Raw genomic sequence first — 21835 nt, forward strand, 5'->3', positions numbered from 1 at the left:
TAAAGATTCTTTGCCCTTTAAAAATTTCAAATGGTGCCAAATTTCAAAACATCATCATGTACTGCGTAATGTTTTGGTCAACAATGGACTACACATAGGAGGGTGGTCCTGTAACAGTATAATATTGTATTTTTACTGGACCTTTTTTACCTTAGGTATGTCTGATACATAAATACTTACCATTGTGTTACAGTTACCTACGGTATGCAGTACAGTAACATGCTGTAAAGATGTGTAGCCCAAGAGCAATAGGTTACAGTAGGCTAAACCAGGTAGGTTTGTGTAAGTATACTCTATGATGTTTGCATTAGGAAATCACATTCTCAAAATGTATCCCTGTCATTAAGCGATGCATGACTATATTAACATTTCAGTCACCCTTCAGGGGCTGGTTAAGTCAAACTCAGTTCACCCACTGCTCGTTTCCCAGCCCCACCATGCACCCAAGTCCCAGCTTCTAGTCCTCTTTCCAAATTCCCACTGGCTTTGGCTCGAGCCCCAGAAATATCGCACCATGGGCACTAAAACTGCCTCTCATTCCTGTATAGCTCAGGTCCACCCTCCTCACCACTCTTATGAATGACCCTTGACCAGGCCTCTCTCTGTTTTCTGGAACCAGTGTACCCAGTACATGAATTTTCCTGGTGCTTTAACCTTTTGCACAAACACGTAGACCGGCTTCACTTTCAATTCATGATCTCAGACTTTTAATGGGCTGTCAATGCTTTCAAGAAATCCTACTACATTTATAGCTTCCCTTCTTATTCTTCAAGACTATGTTATACCTCCTTCTCTTCTCAATTCCCATATAACCCTCCCAACTGCAACCCTTCCCCCCATGGTCTCTCATAATGCACTGAGAAAAATGAAGCCACTAAATCCAGTAACTCTCTGCTTTTCTTTTAAGCAAATGTATTAAGATTACTGATATAACTTTTTTAATTATCTCATTTTGATACAATTATAGATATACATGCAGTTACAAGAAATAATACAGAAAGATCCCAAGTACTTCTCTTTACCCAGTTTCCCCAATGATAACATCTTGAAAAACCTTAGTACAGTATCACAACCCAAGAACGGATATTGACACTGTCAAAGAACATTTCCATCATCACAAGGATCCCTCGTGTTGCCCTTTTATAGCCATACCTACTTCCCTCCTACCTCATCCCCTCCTTAATCCCTGGCAACCACAAATCAGTCCTCCAGTTCTATAATTTTATCATTTCCTCCTCTGAAGATGCTTCTCTCCTTCTGTGATTCCATAGTCCTACTTGACATGCCTATTTAGTATGTCTCATCGGGCATTTCAAACATACTCAAAACAGAATTCATGACATCCTGTGTCTTTGTTAAAATCTGTTTCTCTCCTAGTCTTTCCTGACTTAGTAAGTGCCCTGCTCCCCCTATCTCTTATCTAGCTGAATGATGACGCAAGGCCAGCAGAGGCCATATTTCCCTAGCACCCCCCCCCAACACACACACACACACACACACACACACACACACACACACGTGCACTTTACATTCATCTGTGACCAGGTAATTAGATCTTTCTAAAAGAATAGGAACGGAAATTAGCATGTCTCTTCCAGGCTGGGACTTTTAAGAAGTCAGAAGGGTTTCTCCTCTCTCTTTCCACTTCTACCAACTGGAAACGGTGTACCTCAAGGCTATTAAGAAGAGCAAAACCAGAAGATGGAATGTGGGTCCCTGAGTCACCATGGGAGGAGTGTTGCCTATGAACCCAAACATTTACTTTGAACTCTACATGGAGCAAGAAATAAACTACTATTGTGTTAAGCCACTGATATTTTCTAGTTTGCTCATCATAGCATGTAGCATTATCTTAACACACACCATTTTTATATAGGCATTCTTTTGATGGTGTTACAAAACTGAAGAAATCTAGAGTGTATAGGAAAGTTTAAGTTGTATTTAAGTGTGACATTTAGTAAATACCGAAGCTACCCATAAAACAGCCATACTTTATATAAATTATCTTGAATCTGAATTATTTCAGACTTGCCCACTAAGCTAAGGAGGCCTTTAGGATGAGAAACCCATTGGGTACTACACAGTAATTAAAAGCAATAGCTTCCAGGTTAATTTTAAAGGAAAGAATGTTTTCTGGGATTGTGTTGTTCCTTTCTCTCTTTAAGTAAAAAAGTAACACTAAAAAATGCCTTTTTAAAAATTTTCAGACGTTATTCCAAATTGATTTCCATAGTCCAAAAAAGAAAACTCTCTTAACTTTCTTCCCAAGATAGAACGTCATGATTCTAACAGCTTTAAAATTCTAGTTTATATTGTCTGCAAAGCTGATTTCTTATTATTATGTGCATGTTATACACATATATAGATTTTTGTCTTTCTTTTACATTCCAACCAACCCAAACATTTGGGGGAAAAAAAAAAAAACCTCTCTTCATGGGGAGAAGCAGCACTCATTTTCTGGCTATTAAGGCTGCAACATACATCACAGCTGTAGAATGCAGGACAAAGATTTGGGGCATGCATTTGCATATCAAGAAGCCAGGATTCAAGATCCCGAGCTTCTGTCCTTCATTCTGCAGCTTCCTCACTGTGAGCTGTCAGGCATATTACCAACAATATCCATGCCCAGACTTAAGGGTCTGTGTAATAATTAGAATAATGCTCCACTTCCTCCTCAGGGGGCTCCAAAGCTCAGTCAATGTTTACATGAGGCTTCTAGGTGCCTATTTAGCAAACTGTGGACCTTCAAGACAGGAAACACATCAGCCTCCAAAATAAAAATCCAGGCAGTAATGTGCATAGTAAGCTCCGGGTCTATTGTTTAAATGCCAGTCCTGCAAAAAACGCACTGGTTATTTTCTCGTCTTTAATCTAATGCCCTTAGTGATTCAAAAGTTTAGTTAGGGAGGAAAATGTGAACATTTCAATCATGAGTGTCTATGCATAGTGAAATTATGGGGTTTTGGGCTTTTTCATTATAGTGTTTTGTATTTTCTAAATTGTCTACATTGAATACATATTATGTTGAAACTTAAAAATAGTTAAATAAGATATTTTACTGTAAAAGATTTTTTTAAAAGAAGCTAACTAGGATAGACTGAATTATCAGTTCCAATTCTTTACTCCTCTGGAGTAACATTAAAGTCAGCTCTCACATCCAGATTCAACTAACTGTAGATCAAAAATATCTGGAAAAATATAAATAGTGATATGATAAAAATACTACAAATGTTAAAATACGGTGCAGCAACTATTTACAGAATATTAATATTTACACTGTATTAGGTGAAATAAATCATCTAGAGATTATTTAAAGCTTACAGAAGGATATGCATAGGTTACATGCAAATACTACACCATCTTATATAAGTGACTTGAGCAACTACGAACTTCGGTATCCTGGAACCTGGAATCTGTGGATACTGAGGGACAACTGTACATATAGTCATGCATTGCTGAGCAAAAAGGACACATTCTGAGAAATGCTTCCTTAGGCAGTTCTGTCATTGTGCAAACATCATAGGGTGTACCTTCCCAAACTCAGCTGGTGTAACCTACTATGCAACCAAACTACAGGGTATATAGCCTATTACTCCTAGGCTACAAACGTGTAGAGCATGCAACTGCACCTAATACTGTATGCAACTGCAACACAGTGATCAGTATGTGCATATCTAAACATGGAAAGCTACCTTAAAAACACAGAATCAAAGATAAAAAGTGGTATGCCTGTATAGGGTACTTGCCATGAATAGCTTGCAGGAACAGAAGTTGCTATGGGTGAGTCAGTGAGTGGTGAGTGAATAGGAAGGCCTAGGACATCACTGTAGGCTTTAGAAACACTGTATACTTAAGCTACGCTGATTTTTAAAAAATATTTTTCTTTAATAATAAATTAACCTTACCCTACTGTAACTTTTACTTTATAAACTTCTTAATTTTAAACTTTGACTTTTGTAATAACACTTAGCTTAAAATACAAATACATTGTAGAGCTGTACAAAAACATTTTCTTCTTTATATCCTTATTCTATAAGCTTTTTTTTTTTCTATTTTTTCTTTTCCTTTTTAAACTCTTTTGTTTAAAAACTAAGACACAAACACCTTAGCCTAGGCCTAGGCTAGATGAATCAGGATCATCTAGACATTACCATATAATGGGAGTTTTTCAGTTCCGTTATAATCTCATGGGACCACTGTCACATACACGGCCCATCACTGACCAGAATAACTTTATGTGGCACATGACTGTACCTGCATCCTGGCCAAGGTATCAAAGGGAAGTGTGCTTCTACCCCTTGACTCTGGGCTTGACCATACCATTTGCTTTAGCCAATATGAAATTAGCAGACATAACACCAGCAGAACCTTGAAATGTGCCTGTACAGGAGAACTTGCCCTCTCCTGCTCCTGTCGTTCATAAGGAGATGATGCCTTTGGTACCTGCTGGTCTAAAGAAGAAGATAGACACATAGAGCAAATCTGGCCCCAAACTGCATCCTGGGACCAAGCCCAGCAGGGCCCAGAGTGACCTACAGCCAACCCCCAACTGACCTATAGCCATCTGAACAAGAAAAAAATACTTATTGCTGTCTACCACTGAGATATTTGCAGTTATACAACATTACTGTTGTTGACTGATACACCACCAAATGCCACAGAAAAACTCGGGCTCAAAAACTATCCCATGGATTAAGCTGCAGGGTATAAAAAAGGCCATAGCATCCTTCACTTGCCCATTTTTAAAGACAGCCTACTCAACCATCACTCCAGTTTGAGAAAATTCCTTAGCAGAAAGTAATTGTTTTCCTCCTCCTCATTAAAGACAGATGCTCCTCATCTTACAGTGGGGTTACATCCTGATAAACCCATCAGAAGTAAAAAATATCCTAAGTCAATAATGTATTTCATACCCCACTAAACTCAGCATAAAGTTGATAAGTCAAAAGCCAAACCACAGTAAGTGGGGGACCATCTGTATATATTTAATTACAAATATAGTAAGTCTTAGGAAGTATGAGACACTATGAGACCATTTAACAATGGGATTTCACATTAATATATTGTGAGTCTCTTTCAATATTAAAACATATTTTTATAACATGACTTTTAATGTTTACAGTTGTTTCCCATTTTATATGCATACCATAATGTTTAATCAGTATTCATTTGCCAGCTATTTAGATAATATGAAATTTTAATTATTATAAATGGTGCTGCTTTAAATATAACTAAGGTTAATTCTCTTGACATATGACTATTTCCTTGTGATGAATTCTGAGAAGTCGAATTTCTGGGTTAACCAATGTGTGAATTTTAAGGTGTTAAATATGTACTAATTGCCTGGTTTTACTTTATTTTTACAATTAAATGACTGGGAGCCCTACAGATTGAGTTAGCCACAAATTCCAACTGAGTGAATAATTTTCCCATCTAAGATTCACTCCAATTAATACTGCTGGAATTAAGAATTTATTTAAAACCTAGGTACTGAATATGCTAGGAACAGTGTAGCAGTTGTGAGCATGAACTCTGGAGCCACGATGCCTGAGTTCAAATCCTGGCTTTGCTGTTGTGAGAACTGTGACCTCAAGGAAGTTACTCAACCTGCCTGTGACTCAGCGTTCTCATGTGTAAAATGGGCTAACAGTGTCTCCCTCACAGACACACAGAGATGCTGTAAGGATTAAATAAGTCAGTAAATATAATTCCCTAAACATAATGCCTGCTACACAGTAAGCTTTTACTATTAGCTATCATTATTAGGGATAAATATATAAATTGATCACAGATCTTCCTTTCAAAAAGCTAAAAGTTTAGTGAACCTTATCAAGGATAATTGGTTGGCAAAACTGTCCAACTATAAACTAAAAATCTTTGTTTTAAGGAAAGTAGAATACTACCAAAGAAAAGATCCTTGGATTAAAACAAACTAAAACCATGAGAAGGTGGTCAGTCATTAAGTAACAGATTAGATCAGGCATGGGCCTGTGATGGAAAAACCAGTATGGCTTATTTTAAGTTTAGCAACAGGGTATGTCCCAAGATGAGAACACACGTGATTATTTAGTTACTTAAAACTAGTGGAAAACACATTTTTTAAAGATCAGGGAAGATGCTGTCTTCTCTGTGCTCCAACACCTGACACTAGCCCGACATGAACACAGTGCCTAACACAAAGTAGCAAGCCAGTCAATAAGGGTACCAAACTCATTTCCATGAGTCCATGCCACCCGTCAACTCTAAATCCCCCCAAATTCAATTGGTTATGCACATAATACTAACAGCTGCCTGGGCTAGCTGCTTTGTATGTATTATTTCATTAAATCTTCAGCTAAACTACATAGAGGAACAATTAAAAATTGTTTTTTTAATATTCTAATATAATTTTCAAGGAACTGTCTTCAAAAACAGGTTGAGGTTCAGTGGATTTTTTTAAGCTCTTCTAAGTACTATTAAACATTTTTAAAAATTATCTGACCAAAGATTTAGTTACCAAAAATAATTGTGTAGCAAACTAATTGTCTAAGGATAGACTTGCTAGAGCTGTTAAAATTATGACAAAAGAATCAAGTCCATCTATTTATTTTCAAAGCTAAAGGCCAAATTTCATGTTTAAGATCATATATCTGCATCAACAGCCACACCCATGCATGATTTTAAAGCTTTATGTAAACTGCTTTAGCAAAAGTGGATAGAACAATTACTGCCCCTCCTATCTGTCAAAAATAGTTGAATCAAGGTAAGTCAATTTCCTAAGTGCAATTAATAAATAAGAGGATGAGTCTTTTAACCTTTAAGATTTAATTTTCTTACCTATAAGAGTTACAATAATCTTTGGGATCTCTTACTTTAAAAAGCAAATAATCTGCATTTACCAAATGAAAGCAAAGAAAAATATCCTAACAAGCATTAGAAGAGCATCAGTAAACTCAAGGGAAAAGATTTGCCTTAAACTGCAGCAATTTTTTTGATGAATTTCTCCCCCGTGCCCTGAGGTAGTTTGGCCCTTTGTTCCAGCAGAGTGGCACACTGCGTCAGATGTCCCAGACTCCACTAATCATGTGGCAGTAGCACTTCTGTTCTCAGAAATTTCATCTTCAAAAGGCCAAAGTCCATAGTTCTCCAAGAAAAAAAATGAGTAATTCAACTTATTTTCCAGGCCATCTTTAAACTGGCAGACAAGACCATCACATGGAAAGAAAACTCTGGGGATGTTAAGAAACAAAGTTCCCTGAAAATATTTCTATCTAGAGGAAAAAGCACTCTGATGAAATAGCAGAAATCTACCTTTCAGTGATATAGTTAATAACGTACAATTTTTAAGTGGTGAGTTACTTTTTAAAAGCTCAATTTTAATTTAATTTGGCTATTTTGCAGTAAAAAATAATTTGTGAGTTTTCTGGATTTGAAAATTTCTCAATTTTAACAATGAAATTTAAAAAGGGGTGAAAGAATTGAACCAATACTTCACAAAATACAAATAATTGTCCAATAAGCACATGAAAAGGTGTTCTACATTATCCAGTCACGAAGGAAACATAAATAAAAACCACAATGTGATACATCCATATAACACTGAAAATGGCTAAAATTTTTAAAACTGGCAATACCACAGGTTAGCAAGAATGCACAGCAATTGGATCGTTCATCCATATCAGGAATGTAAAATGGTACAATTTTAGAAAACCATTCGGCAATTTCTTTTCTAATTTTATTTTTATTAACAAAGAATAATTTATACATATTCATGAGGTACTAGTGATGTTTCAATCATATAATGTATAGCGATCAGATCAGGGTAATTAGCATATCCATCATCTCAAACATTTATCATTTCTTTGTGTTGGGAACATTCAATATCCTCCCTCTAGCTATTTGAAATTATATATAATTGTTAACTACAGTTATCCTATAGTAGTATAGAACACTAGAACCTATTCTGACAAAGTTAAACATATGCTACTAATACATGCAGCAGTTTAGGTGAATCTTAGAAACATCACACTGAGCAAAAGAAGTCAGACACAAAGGAGTAGACACTCTGCTTCCTTTAATATAAACCCCTTGAGAAAGTACATCTAATCGATAATGACAGAGAAGATCGATGGCTGCCTAGGGCCAAGGATTTGGCATTGAGGGTGGCAGTAGAGGGTTAGTTTGACGAGGAAGAGCATGGGAAACATTTTATATCCTGATCACGGCAGTAAACTGAGGCATATATTTGCAAAAATCCATCCAAATGGAAACTTAAAATTGGGGATACTGGCCCGGCACGGTGGCTCACACCTGTAATCCCCGCACTTTGGGAGGCCGAGGCAGGCAGATCACCAGGTCAAGAGATCAAGACCATCTTGGCCAACATGGTGAAACCTCGTCTCTACTAAAAATACAAAAATTAGCTGGGTGTGGTGGCGTGTCCTGCAGTCCCAGCTACTCAGGAGGCTGAGGCAGGAGAATCGCTTGAACCTGGAAGGCAGAGTTTGCAGTGAGCCGAGATCACGCCATACCACCGCCCTCCAGCCTAGCAACGGAGCAAGATTCTGTCTCAAAAAAAATAATAATAATAATAAAAAAATTGGGGATATTGTCATTGCGTGTAAATTATATTTCAGCAAAGTTTATTAACAAAATTTTCAATTTAACTGCTTTCTGGATTGGACAACATTTTTATGAAATGGTCTGCAGAGGCAGGCCCATTCTTAAGCAGGCTGATTACATGTGGAACTCTGGGGCCACGCAGGACCCTGTAAAGAAACGCAATTCCTTCTCTCATCCAAGCCACCACGACTCACCAGTCAGGGCTCCTCCCAGACTCCCTCGCCTTAGCTGTCTTCCATCCTCACTCAGCTGTCTTTTATACTTCAGTGATTTTCCAGGGCCAGAAGCCACATCTGGGTTGCTGCATTTCCGAAACGGCATGGGTGGAGGGGATAATATGTGGTCAAGCTGCAGAAAGAGGAAGAATGGCATCACTGGCTAGGGCATCAACACAGCCTAGAATGAAAGACCAGTCATTCACACTTTTTCTTCCTTTCTTTTCCTTCTCAAACCCATTCTCCCAATCCCGTGTTCAATTTTGCTACCTTAGAGAATTCAGAATTTCATTGTCACATTTCCATCCGAAAGAGAGTCTGGCTTGCTGCAAAAATCTCAACAGCAGTGATTTTCAAACTGTGGGTCACAGCACATTAGTGGGTCATGAAGTCAAGTTTGGTAGATTGTGACTGTTGTTTTTTAATGCAATAGAATAGAAATTATCAGCGGCCAATGAACAAAGGGAAAGTATTGTTTCATGAAATCTTTTATTCAGTTATGTGTGTATGTGTGTGTATCCTAGGTCACTATATAAAACATGTCTTTCTGTACATGGTCTCCCCCAAAACTGAAGATTGTTGCTCTATAGAGAAGCAATAGATCACTCTCTTTAGTTGGTTACAAAAGAAAATTCACATATTGCTCACAAATATATGTTGTGCAGGAGAGAAATTTCTAAGCACCCTAGCCCTTAATGGAAATCAATACATCCCTACATCACTTTATAGCTTTTTAAAAGAAAACCTGTCACAAGAATCAGAGAAACCAAAGTCACTTCAAGAGACAGCATTCTACAAAAAAATCCCTTGTGTCACAACACTTATTTCAAGATCTGCCTGTTTTTATAAGAAAGCCTCTCATACTTAATAGAGCCATACCATCTAAAATGTTCACCTTCAAGTAAGTACATATGAATATGTGTCTAAGATAGTTGCAAAGGACAAAAATTTTCATGTACACCTACATAAGTCCAGTTCGTTATTAAAGATCCCTCAAAAAAGTACATAAAAAGGTTAACTCTGCAGAAATTTGAAAACAGAAAAGCCAAGTCACATTCAAAGCTGGGCATTTTAAGAGCCGTTTCACTGAGATTTGTTTTGTTTTCGTGGGGAAAAGAGGTGATCACCTGGTTATAGCTGTTGAATTTTTTCAGGTTAAGATTATCATGGATGTTATTTATAAGAAATAGAAATCTGGAGACTAGGTCATCCATTTTGTCTGTCTATGCACTGCATCATATTCAAAGTCATTGCACAGGCTGAGCACAGTGGCTCATATCAATAGTCCTAGCATTTTGGGAAGCTGAGGCAGGAGACTCTCTTGAGCCCAGGAGGTCAAGGCTACATACAGTGAGCCATGATTGAAGCACTGCACTCCAGCCTGAGCAACTGAACAAGACCCTGCCTCAAAAAATAAATAATAAAAAATAATTAAATAGAAATAAAATAAAAACTATTGCACAAAAGGAAATTTGATCCTGTTTATGAGCAACCCTTCCCAAGTTAGTTGAGATAGAACAGAGTGCATCTGCTCAGCTACTGAGAGAGTCCCCTAAGCATAACTGTATTAATTAGTAAGACCTAACATCTGGATTTCAAGCACTTCTCTGTAAGTACCATCTCACACTCATTGCCGGTCAGTATTTTAGTGAGAGGCCCTTGAAAAACTGGCAGCCCATCCACTCCAAGATCAAAGCCAGATCAGTAGGAAAAAGGGACTCCAGAGTACACTTGGGAAAAAGGAAAAAAAAAACCCCACACCCTTTCAAATGAAGAGCTGAACTTCTCACAAGGTATTTGCCAAGGGCTGCTGTTCATTATATCAGTGTCCTATTTAGGAGGGCCTCCAAGGAGAAGTTTCCATATAGCCTCTAGAAAATGCAGAACCAAATCACTGAGTTCATCTAGAGTCAGATCATTAAAGAATGTAGAGGTTATTTTTGCCTCCTTTTTGGCTTAATTTTGTGCTCAATACCCCAATTATTTTTTCTGCCAATTTTTAAATTTCAAACTTTTCAGAAAAGCATTTGCAACTACAGAAAAGTTACAGGAACAGTAAACACCCATATTCTCAATGGCGAGTTGTTAACCTCTTGCCACACTGCTTTTGCTCTCTCTCCCTCTCTTCACACATGCATGGTGACTGTTGGTTGCAGGCAGTATGATTCTTCACTGCCCCCTGCCCACAAATACTTCAACATGCCTCTTCTAAGAACAAGAATATTCTCTTAAGTTCTCCTATCCTATACTCCAGGTAGTCTTATAAGGTGTCTCAAAGCTTTTGTGAGCAAAGTGAAGTATAAATACTAGGAAAAATGTAACATTAAGATTATGTCAGGTAGACTTAACATTAAAAAATTTACTTTTACGTTACAAGACAAATTTGCAGCCACAAGGTGGCAATGTGCCATAGACATTGAACAAAATGTCCCATAATAGCTACTATTTAATAGTCCCAGTAAATGCACTAAGAATGGATGCCCACCCTTTGAAGCAATCAAGCAAGTTAGGGTCCATTCTACTTAGTTATTTTCTCTTAATTATGAGTGACAGCTGCATAAAATACAAATATTTCTCATTTAAGGTTCATCAGCATCTGCTACTTATTTTTCACCTGAAGTTAAATTTTTTCAGCTTGTAAAATCACAGTTAATTACTCTGGGGAAGACTGTTGTATCACAAATTCACAAAGGGTAGAAAAGCAAGCAGAGGAAAGAAGATAATTCCTACATAGGAATTAGGTAATTTTCGTACATATTTCCAACAAAGCCATAAAAGACGTGAACAAATGTGGAAGAAAGAGAAGGAAATCAAGGAGAAAACAGAAAAAAAAACCTAATTCATCACATATCACACATATATAGACATGAGCTATTAGTCCACAAGCCAAGGTTTTTAATCAAAATCACAACCCCAAGAAGGGAGTATTATTTTAAATCTGGGAAAATTGAGGCAGTGAACTGTGAGGGCTGCAAATGTTTCAGGCACAGTATGAGCAGAAAACCTATAAGCACAATGCAATGCTCCAAGATCCCATTTCCTCTTCACATCCAATCACACTCCCAACAGGGTTCTCTCTAAATAGATCATTTTTCAAAATTTGCTCTGTTGTCAGTGGCTTTACTATTCTTTCTACAGTTAGTCAAAGCTTCTCAAAAATGGTCCACTGCAGCCTGCAATTTATTTTTCATTTTTTATACTGAATCAAATACTCATTATCCCTTTTACACTTCATCACACCCTAGAGCTTATGGTAGACATCAAACATGCCAGTTTGGACTTTGTCCTTTAAATGATTCCATTTTAATGTTTTCCAACCAGACTCCCAAAGTCTTCATACTACAAAGAGTTGAACTAAAAGACATAGGTTGTCTTGAAACTTTCGCTGATGTTCAAGGGCATCTAAGCCTGGGCATGACACCCTTGCTTCAAATACTTGTGGTTCCTCTCCCTAAGCAGGCTGTGTACTCCTAGAGGGCCAGGTCCTACTCCGTGGTCACCTACATGCTGCTGGCCACAAAGTATCCTGGATTGAAACAGCAACATGTCCTTACCTCATGCACCAATAATAAATACTGATTTGTAGTGACTGGATTTGCTTAAAATTTCCTACGTTAGTTCTTACAACCTCCAACAAGTGCCAAAGAAAAGCTGGAAGAGGTTCCTTTAATATTACTGAATGCAGAAGTCGGACAGGGGCACAGCATACCACCTTCAAGTGAGGGATGTATACCCGCTCTTGCTAGCAGTTTATCACAGGAAACATTTAGCATCTTAAGGACAAAAGGTGTATAACCAAGGTAAGTGTGATGCAGAATTCAAAGAAAGTTTCCAAAACTGTCAGTTCTATAGAAATGCTGATTACCAGAATTCCATACCTATATTTTCTATATTTACTGCCCTCACCCATTATATGCTGTTTTACAAATTATCAGGCTGCGGAAAAAACAGATCCTCCACGATGACACTGTGGCTTGGCCATATCAATGAAGATGAACTAAAAGCACACAGTTAATATTTAATAGCAATGTATTGTATTCTTAAAACTCACAGAGTAGGTTTAAGTGTTCTCACTCCCCAAAAATGCTAAGCATGTGAGGTAATACATATGTTCATTAGCTTGATTTGGCCATTCCATAATACATACATATTTTAAGACATTACAATGCATATACATATGTAGAATTTTTATTTTTCAATTAAAAGAATAAATTTTAAAAAGTAAAAATGAAGGCACATCATTTACAAGCCTCGATCTAATTTTGCTTAGTGTCTCCGCCATCACCATCACCACCATCTGCAAGTATGGACCACAGATTTCTTTATCTACGGCTGTATGCCCTAGTAATACCATCCGTCTATAAAAGGCATTTTAGAACTGTCCACAAACACAGAACTTTCAGCCTCTTAAATGACAATTTTCTCCGACCTCATTTTCAGACACGTCTACTCCCAAGCACATGGGTTCTGTAATTCATAGTTTTTAAATATTAATAGTGGTCATATAAGCAGAAAGAGAAAACTTTTTCCAATTTTAGTAAATGGCAATTCTGTTTTCTCTAGCTACTCATGTCACAAAACCTTTCAGTTGTTCTTAACTCCTCTTTCACACTCCATATCCAACCAGTAAATCCTCCAGGCTCAACTTCCAAAATACATCCATGATACTTCACCATTTCTATGCCTACCAGCCTTGTCCCTGCCACCCCCTTCTCTCTTGCAATAGCATCTCAAGAGGTCTCTGTGCTTCCATCCTCTCAGCACCACAGCAGTGACCCTTCTAAAACACGAAGCCAGATGCTCCAATTCCACTGCTGGAGTCCTCCTCTCTAGTCCCAGCTCCTGCCACTCCACTTGATCCACCTTGGTCTCTTGCCAGACCTTGGATGCCCCAAGCATCTTCCCACCCAGGACCTTATATTTATCTTCTCCTCTACCTGCGACACATTCCAGATATTAGCTATTGTGCCCCCTCTGTCCTCTGGGTCTCTATTCAAATGTCACTCTTCCTGGGATGCCCTCTGTAAATGCCTATGTAAAACAGCACGCTCAACCTTTATTCCTTGTTCCTATTTTTCTTCAGAGCATCTATCACCACATGACATACGAGATCTTTGGTACTTGTTTCTCGCTGTTCTCCCCCTGCTAAAATTAAAGTTACACGAAATTATGCACTATGTTGTTTTGTCCACTGCTGGATCCCTAGAACACTGCAAACTACATAAAAAGCACCTGTGAATATTTGTGGAAAAAGCAAATGAATTGCAAATCTCTGATTCTTACTTTAAAATATAACAGGAAAAAAATAGAAATATTTTTAATATAAAGGGCTTTAATTATTGAAAAAATAGAATGAAATTATATTAAATGTTATTCAAGGTGACATACTGGAAACTAAAGTGAGTCTCTAGTGTTTTGACAAACTGAACACTTCATGTATGGAAAAGACTCTTAGGTTATGGCAAACCACATCATTTGAAAGAATCTGTTCCATATACCAAATTAATGTGCTAAGTTTTGAACAGGGCTAACTCCAAAGGTAATTCCTAAATAACTACTCAATTCTTTAACTGTATCCCTGCTAGCATATATATTTGTCCAAATCATTCCAACCTTTTCCTACTCCACTCCTCTTTTCTGTAATCCTGCATTCATCCCCAAGATGTAGCACATGCATTTTAAAGACTCATCCAGAATGCATGTGCCCTAAGGCCAAAGTTCATTCGTTCAAAGGGATCACCAATGTCATCTGCATACATAATGAGAGGCTCACCAGTAAAGTCCTTTTTATGCTTAGACAAAGAGAATGAGACTGATTAGTAACATAGATTATGAAGACATTGTTCAGTTATTCTGTTTCTTGATATTAAATACCTTAAGAAACCAAAGATATGAAAATAGATGATTATAAAACTGCAGAGACTATGCTTGTAATCCTAATTAACTGCTCTCTCTCATCCCTGCCACCCAATAAAGAATCGAATTGGCAACCTGAAATGACTTTATTTCAAAATTGGATCTTATTTACTTTCAAACCAAAGCCTATAATCAATATTTTAAAATTTGATAGAACAGGCTTCTACAGTTAAAACACTCATTATTGGTTTCATACTAATTCCACAGTGGTTAGGAGCCCAGATGAGAGCCAACACTTACTATCCTAATGAAGATATTTAACTATTTCTGCACCTGTTTCCTCAACCACAAGATGTTAGTAACAACAAATATCTATCTCCTGGGGTGGCAGTAAGGATGAAGACAGTACATATATGTAAAGCACCTAAGACAGTCCTTGGCACAAAGGAAGTGCACCATGAATGTCAGCTATGGTTATTAATATCATTGTCCTGTACTAAGTCACTTGGTTGTCTAGGCAAACATCTCTGTGAGTGTACATCATCATCAATGGTTCACAAGGAAATTAAACTCTTTACAATTGTACCAAGGTTTTGGTTTGTGTTTTGTTTTTATGGCTCACGTGAGAATTTGATTTAAACTGCATTTGCATTATTTCAGGCTGTAAAGCTCATACCTGTATTCCAGAGCACAGAATTCTAGGGCATGATCACCTGTGCTATGGGCATCTGCAGCTATGTTTTTGGCATGAAGCAGAGCAGTACAGTGGTGAGGGACCTAGCCCCAGTGGGAACTGCCAGGAACAGAATCCCAATGCCATGTCCTGGACAAGCTACCTCTCTCTGAGACCAGACCTCAGAGATGCAGTGAGGATGTAGAGAGATGAGGCATGAAAAGAGCTGGCACACAGACACACTCAGTAACAAGTGATACTGATAAATGTCACTATCACCCTAGGCTCAGCTCAAGTCTCCCTCCCCTTCCCTTGGCCTGATGTCTGCTACAACCTGCAGCTCTACTTAACGGGCCCTCCTGAGTGACACCTCTCAGGCACTCTTATCTCTGTTTTATACCACTCAAAGAATAGAAAAACATGTATTATTCTCTGCAGTGCCTGAAGAATATGCAAGGCCCCTTCCCTAGCATCTTAAAAACTATAGATTGAGTTAGACCAACAAGATCTCTACGGTCCTAGACCACACCATCCTGGGACCTATTAATTGATTTTGCTGACATTCATATTGGATTATACCACCCAGAATGCATTCTTCCATTTAATGATACTATAAGAAATGGTCCCAGCCAGGCATGGTGGCTTACACCTGTAATCCCAGAACTTTGGGAGGCTGAGGCAGGTGGATCATGAGGTCAAGAGATCGAGACCATCTTGGCCAACATGGTGAAATCCCCATCTCTACTAAAAACAACAAAAATTAGCTGGGTGTGGTGGCACATGCCTGTAATCCCAGCTACTTGGGAGGCTGAGGCAGGAGAACTGCTTGAACCCGAGAGGCAGAGGTCGCAGTGAGCTGAGGTCGCACCACTGCACTCCAGCCTGGCGACACAATGAGATGTCATCTAAGAAGAAGAAAAGGAAGAACAGGAAGAGAAGGAAAGGAGGGAGGGAGGGAGGGGTCCTATAAATCTTGCTGCTCTTTTCTTATAAACAAGTAAAGAAGGGCCTACATTTCATAGTATCTTTCCTTGTGAAGACTCATCTCTTTTTATAGACATTTATTAAGTGGCTGTATGTCAGGTATTGCTCTGAGTACAGCAGTTGGCAAAAGGGCAAAGAATGAAACAGACAAAAATCCCTACCCACTGGGAGCTTCATTGGAGTTGGGGAGAGGAACATCTGGAGAAAATCCTTTTGGTTCTTTGCATTAAGACTGTTTTTATCCTGGGAACCCCGTGACCCACATACCTTCTATGTTTCTCTACTTCAGTCCCTAGAAATCCCCTGGCAAAGCCCACACCCCACTGCCAACAAGCATAGCGTGTCCTATGTCCAATTGAGACTTCACAGGTCCATGTGCTGTGCTAACCTTGGTCCAGATTTCACCTTATCCTCTAAACCAGCAGTTCTGAACTCAGAGTGATTTTCCCTCCACCCCCTCACCCTTCAGAATACATGGGGCAGTATCTGAACCCATTTTTGGTGGTCACAACTTGGGGTGGCTACAGGCCAGGGAGGTTAACTAAATTTCCTGCAAGGCACAGGGCAGCTTCCCACAACAAAGAATTATCCAGCTCAAAGCATCAGCAATGCCATTGTTGAGAACCCTTGCCTTACACTCGCTTTCCTTTTTGTCTCTCTTCACCTATTTCTGAGTGTGTCACCTTGCTCAGTTATGTGTAGTTGTAGGTCATCCTAAAGCCTTCTGAGAACAGGAAGGGGGACAGAGGAAGAGCACAGATAGAATCTCAGCAAAAATTGTTCATGTCACCAAAGATTTGGTAAGCAAATAATTTGCTAAGCAACATCAATTTACCCAAACTATTTAACTGTTCACTGCAATTCACTTTCTCAAAGAATGTCCATATTTTTAAAGAATGCATCAATAGAATGTGTTTAAACTGGAAGATGTACTAGATACCAATATCGTTTTCCATCTTTGGTTTTATAATTAATTCTCTGAATCACAAACTTCAATAGAAATATAAAAAGTGTTTCAGAAGCATCCCCAAATACAGTATTAGATCAAACTACAGTGGCATTCACATAAACAGAGCTGTATCACTAGTTTCATTTCTTAAGAGAATTGATTTTCTTTGTTCCCTTCCAAGAGAAATATGTAAATTAGCACTTTGATATTGCCATCTCACGACTGTCTGTCAACTCAACTTCAAGAAAGTCGATGCCTTTTCTCTACACATACACACACACACACACACACACAAAATGAGCATGCACACATCCACACACAATGAGCATGCACACATCCACCAACAGCAAGACAATTTCATCAGAGCCCCAAGGACAGAGCACCACACTGTAGGCATTTAATTGCAACTGACTGTGATTAAGCAATAAATTCAACAGTCTAAAGATGTAAAAAAATAAATAAATAAAGCTAGTATCATTTTATAGTTTTTTAAAACATGGCACACTTTGTGCATAGTTTTCAAATTATGAATCATTTCTCAAAGTTTACTTTAGGAACAATGACGCTGGGAGAACATGGAAAATACTAATTTGACTTTGCATATACATCACCTGTTTTCCTGTCACTTTAATATTCTAGATGTTCCCTTGACCTTTATTTAGGTGTTTGATCTATGCCTGAAGTTGTTTACCTATCTGAAGTCATTAAATTGCCCTGATACCATCATGTCCCCATCAGCAACATAACTAAAGAGTCTGACCATGCTTAACAAGCAGAAACAGAATACACTGCTCACCAGTCATCTTCCTTCCATTTAAAGTCAGAGGGGAATATTCCCACACGATGCCACAAAACCTGACGTTATGTGCCTGCTTCCAAAGTTTTGGCAGAGAAAGTAGACTCCCTACTAGGCAGTATTATTCCCATTTTACCAAAGAGTAAATGGATTCAGAAAGATGAATCCTTCACAGCTCTCAGCTCATTAGGAGGTACTATGAGAAATCAAGCCCAAGATTCCCTACTACAAAGCCCACATTTCTTCCTCTGTTCCAGACTGTGTTCCACAGAAAAGCTCACTGTGGCAAGGTGCCCAAAGCCTTGGAAAGTCAACCTTAACCTCCTCTTACATCCCCAGTCTGAGAAGACTCCACAAAGACAGGATTCTTAGAACCTGATGTCAACCACTCCAAAAGATCCAGTTCAATCCTAATTGGCTGGCTACACAAGTAGTTTCTAGGGTTTCTATAGTAGCAATTTTTAAGTGAGAATTACAGAATCACAAAACATTAAGCAGTGGAAAGGACCTAAAAATCATCTGTAGTCGCATTTCCTGGTTTTACTGGAAGATGGAGGCCCAGACAAGTCAAATGAACTGCCCAGATTTAGAAAGATGACTGGTGCACGAACGCAGACCAGAACCCAAATTTCTACACCCACGATCTACTGTCTATGCGCTGTGCTTCCTGCAGTCCCACAGTATTCATCACTCTGTTACAATGAAGTATATGATTTCCTCTGGTTTTCTATTCCTACATACTCTATCAACCCAGAATTGTTTTTTAAAAAAATTGTTTACCCAAATGTCTACTATGGACTAGACACTGTGCTAAGGGTTAAAGCTAGAAAACAGAAAAGACACAGTCATCTTCCTTGGGACACTTCCATGCAAGTCCACAGACACAAAACCACAACCATTACAACATGGCAAATGTCAGGACAGAGTCAGGTACAAGCAATTCTACAGCTTTGAGCAGAGCTATGGTCCAGCACCTAATAAATTATTTTCCTTACCTTGTTTGCTGGGCAATGCTGGTATTGCTTAATGCCTTCAAATGCATCTACTCATATAGGTTACAGTCTTCTCAGGTACCCAGAAGCCAGTCCAGGAAGGAGCACAGAGCAGTACGGAGCTGTATATTGATCATTAATCAATGATCGATTAATTGATAATTAGCAGCATCTAAACACATGCTATAATAATTTTCCTTCTGATTGGGGGCTTTTCAAATCCATCCACCATGTTCTAAGAGGTAAGAGAGAAAGAGCAGTCTCTCCCACCCCATGGTCACAACAGATCATAATATGGGCCTTTAAGATCCTAAACATCTACCCTTCTTTAGGCAGCAACTGCTTCCTATGACCAGATGCTGAAGGCATCGTGCAACTCATTACATTCCACCACCCAAAAGGATCAGAAAACAATGGTGAGGAGGAAGGCAGTGGTTTGAGGCAAGCCCACAGTTGGAACTTCATCCAGCCACTTATCAGCCATATAAATTTAAGGTGAACAAGTTTTAATTTCATCTATAAAATAAGGATAACTATATCCTCCTCACAGGATCTCAGTCAATTAATGATCAATATGCAGCTGGGATCATACCTGACACCAAAAAGGCTCTCAACTGTTTATTCTCTTCCCCTTCCCTACCCTTTCTTAGCCTAGTACGTTTTTTCAGAACTATAAAGGGAAACAATCAATTGCTGACCTTCTGTTCAATAACATGCATTGAAGCCAAAAATAAACTTTATACAAGTTTCTGGAAAAAGCTTTACAATAAACTCTTTGATATTGCTTGAGTCTGTATCCCCAACCAAATCTCATGTCGAATTGTAATCCCCAATGTTGGAGGAGGAGCCTGGTGGGAGGGGATTGGATCATGGGGGTGGACCCTTCATGAATGGGTTAGCGCCATTCTCCAGGTGCTGTTCTGGTGATAGTGAGTAAATTACCCTGAGATCTGGTTGTTTGAAAGTATATAGCACCCCCTTGGTCCTGTTCCTGCCATCTAAGACGTGCATTGCTTTCCCTTCACCTTCCATCAGGATTGTAAGTTTCCTGAGGCCTCACCAGAAGCAGAAGCTGCCATGTTTCCTGTACAGTCTGCAGAACCATAAGCCAATGAAACCTCTTTTCCTTATAAAGTACTCACTCAGGTATTTCTTTATAGCAGTGCAAGAACTAATACATACTTCTTATAAAATAATGTTTAAGTTCTTTAATTGGACAAATGCTAAATATTAATATTCATTTCATGACTTCATATTAAGAGGAAAAACGAGCTGTTTCAGGAACTCTACAGTGGATAGCTCTGACCCAAGAGGCAAAATAAACGTTTTAAGAAAAGCATTCTTAAGAAACATGAGTTGTGAATTCTTAGCAGCTGAGGGGCCCCACGTGGTTAAAATGGAAATCATTCAGAAAGACAACCACTGAGTAACTGGCAAATGGTAAGAGGGTGAAATGGCTCTGGGGGATGGAGGGGCACTGGGCCATCTGAACTATCTTGTCAGCTTTATTTCTTCTTAAAGCGAAAAAATAACCAAAAAACGTGAAGGGAATGGTGAAGAAAGAAAAGGAAATGACTAAGGGATAAAGAAGAGACAGAGGAAGAGGAAAAGAGAAGAAAGTGGCCAAATAAGAGATACTCAAAACACGCAATGCCCTGCTTAGCTCCCGAGTTCCCCAGAGCTGTGTCCTCTCCCCCTTCTACTTGAAGATGTGTCCCACTGTAGAACCAAAGACCAATCATCTCTCTCTTAGCCAAAATGATGCATAATATGCAATTTTAATAAATATTTATTAATAAATAATTATAAGTATAATCCACAAGAACAAATTTTAAAATTCCAAGACCTTAAAACAGCAGCCCCCCTGGCTCAGCACAGATCCGTCTTACCCCTGAATTCTATCTGACTGGGTTTCTGCCCTGCTATCCTCCTTGTTTTCCTGGGCTGAGTCTCTGCCTCTCCATTACTAGTCTCCCTGCCCTATGTCCCCAGAACTCCAGGTCTGGGAGCCACCTTGTGCCCAGTGTCCTGCATTGACTGACTCCTGCCTCTGAAACGCAGCCTGTGGAGGCCTGGACTCTGACCCAGTGCCAGACCTGTGCTGCCAGTCTGCCCAAAACACTTCCAAATGCCCGCCCCACCTCTGTGGGAGGCACACAGGAACTTAGGGCTTGCTTTAAAACTTTGGGTAATGGCACTGACACCCCAGCTTCTCTCTTCCCAGGTCACGCCATCCCAGGGCTGAATCCCAAGGCAACCTTCCCCACCTGGATTCCCAGTCCCCAAGAGACAGGCCAGGTCTAACCTGCCAACCTCCCAAGGGAACATGAACTAGAGAAAAGGGGGAAGGATAAAATGACAGAAACACATACATGAGGAGGAAGAGGGGACGTGGGAAATGCAATGAGAAAAACAGAAGAAAAAGAAGAAAGGGCTGTGAACAAGAAGAAAGCAGGAGATGGGACAGAGAACTAGGGCTACCCTATTACATGAGTGATTAGAGAAGGCTGCTCTGAAGAGGCGGCATTCGAACAAAGACCCAGAGGAAGGAAGCGGGTGAGCCGCACAGGGAGTGGAAGCTTCCAGGCCAGGAAATTGGCAAATATCAAGGTCCTAAAGTTAGACAGAATTCCAAGTGCAAGCTACTATTCACAATTAATAGCTTGACAGATTCCCCAGAAAACAAATCTACTTGAACGTTTCTTCCTATTCTACTATTCATCCCGGTTATGAGCATGTGAGCCACTTGATTACACTGTACTCTGAATT

At 39.1% G+C, this 21835-nt stretch overlaps 1 protein-coding gene across 14 annotated transcripts in view; it reads right to left on the bottom strand.

The window, feature by feature from the left end:
* Window positions 1-21835, bottom strand: part of LOC105475214 (microtubule associated serine/threonine kinase family member 4) — a 577292-nt gene that overhangs the window by 408478 nt on the left and 146979 nt on the right. For 12 of the 14 annotated variants that reach the window (XM_011730296.3, XM_011730295.2, XM_071098847.1 and 9 more), the window contains one exon: window positions 8796-8949. In XM_011730296.3, coding sequence (XP_011728598.2) covers window positions 8796-8949 — 154 coding nt within the window. Of the gene's footprint in view, window positions 1-8795; window positions 8950-18074; window positions 18974-19069; window positions 19093-21835 lie in introns of those variants that run through there. The other 2 variants (XM_071098849.1, XM_024790801.2) reach the window with 2 other exon arrangements.

The sequence above is a fragment of the Macaca nemestrina genome, chromosome 6 (assembly GCF_043159975.1).
Source record: "Macaca nemestrina isolate mMacNem1 chromosome 6, mMacNem.hap1, whole genome shotgun sequence".
In the NCBI taxonomy this organism is placed as follows: Eukaryota; Metazoa; Chordata; class Mammalia; order Primates; family Cercopithecidae; genus Macaca; species Macaca nemestrina.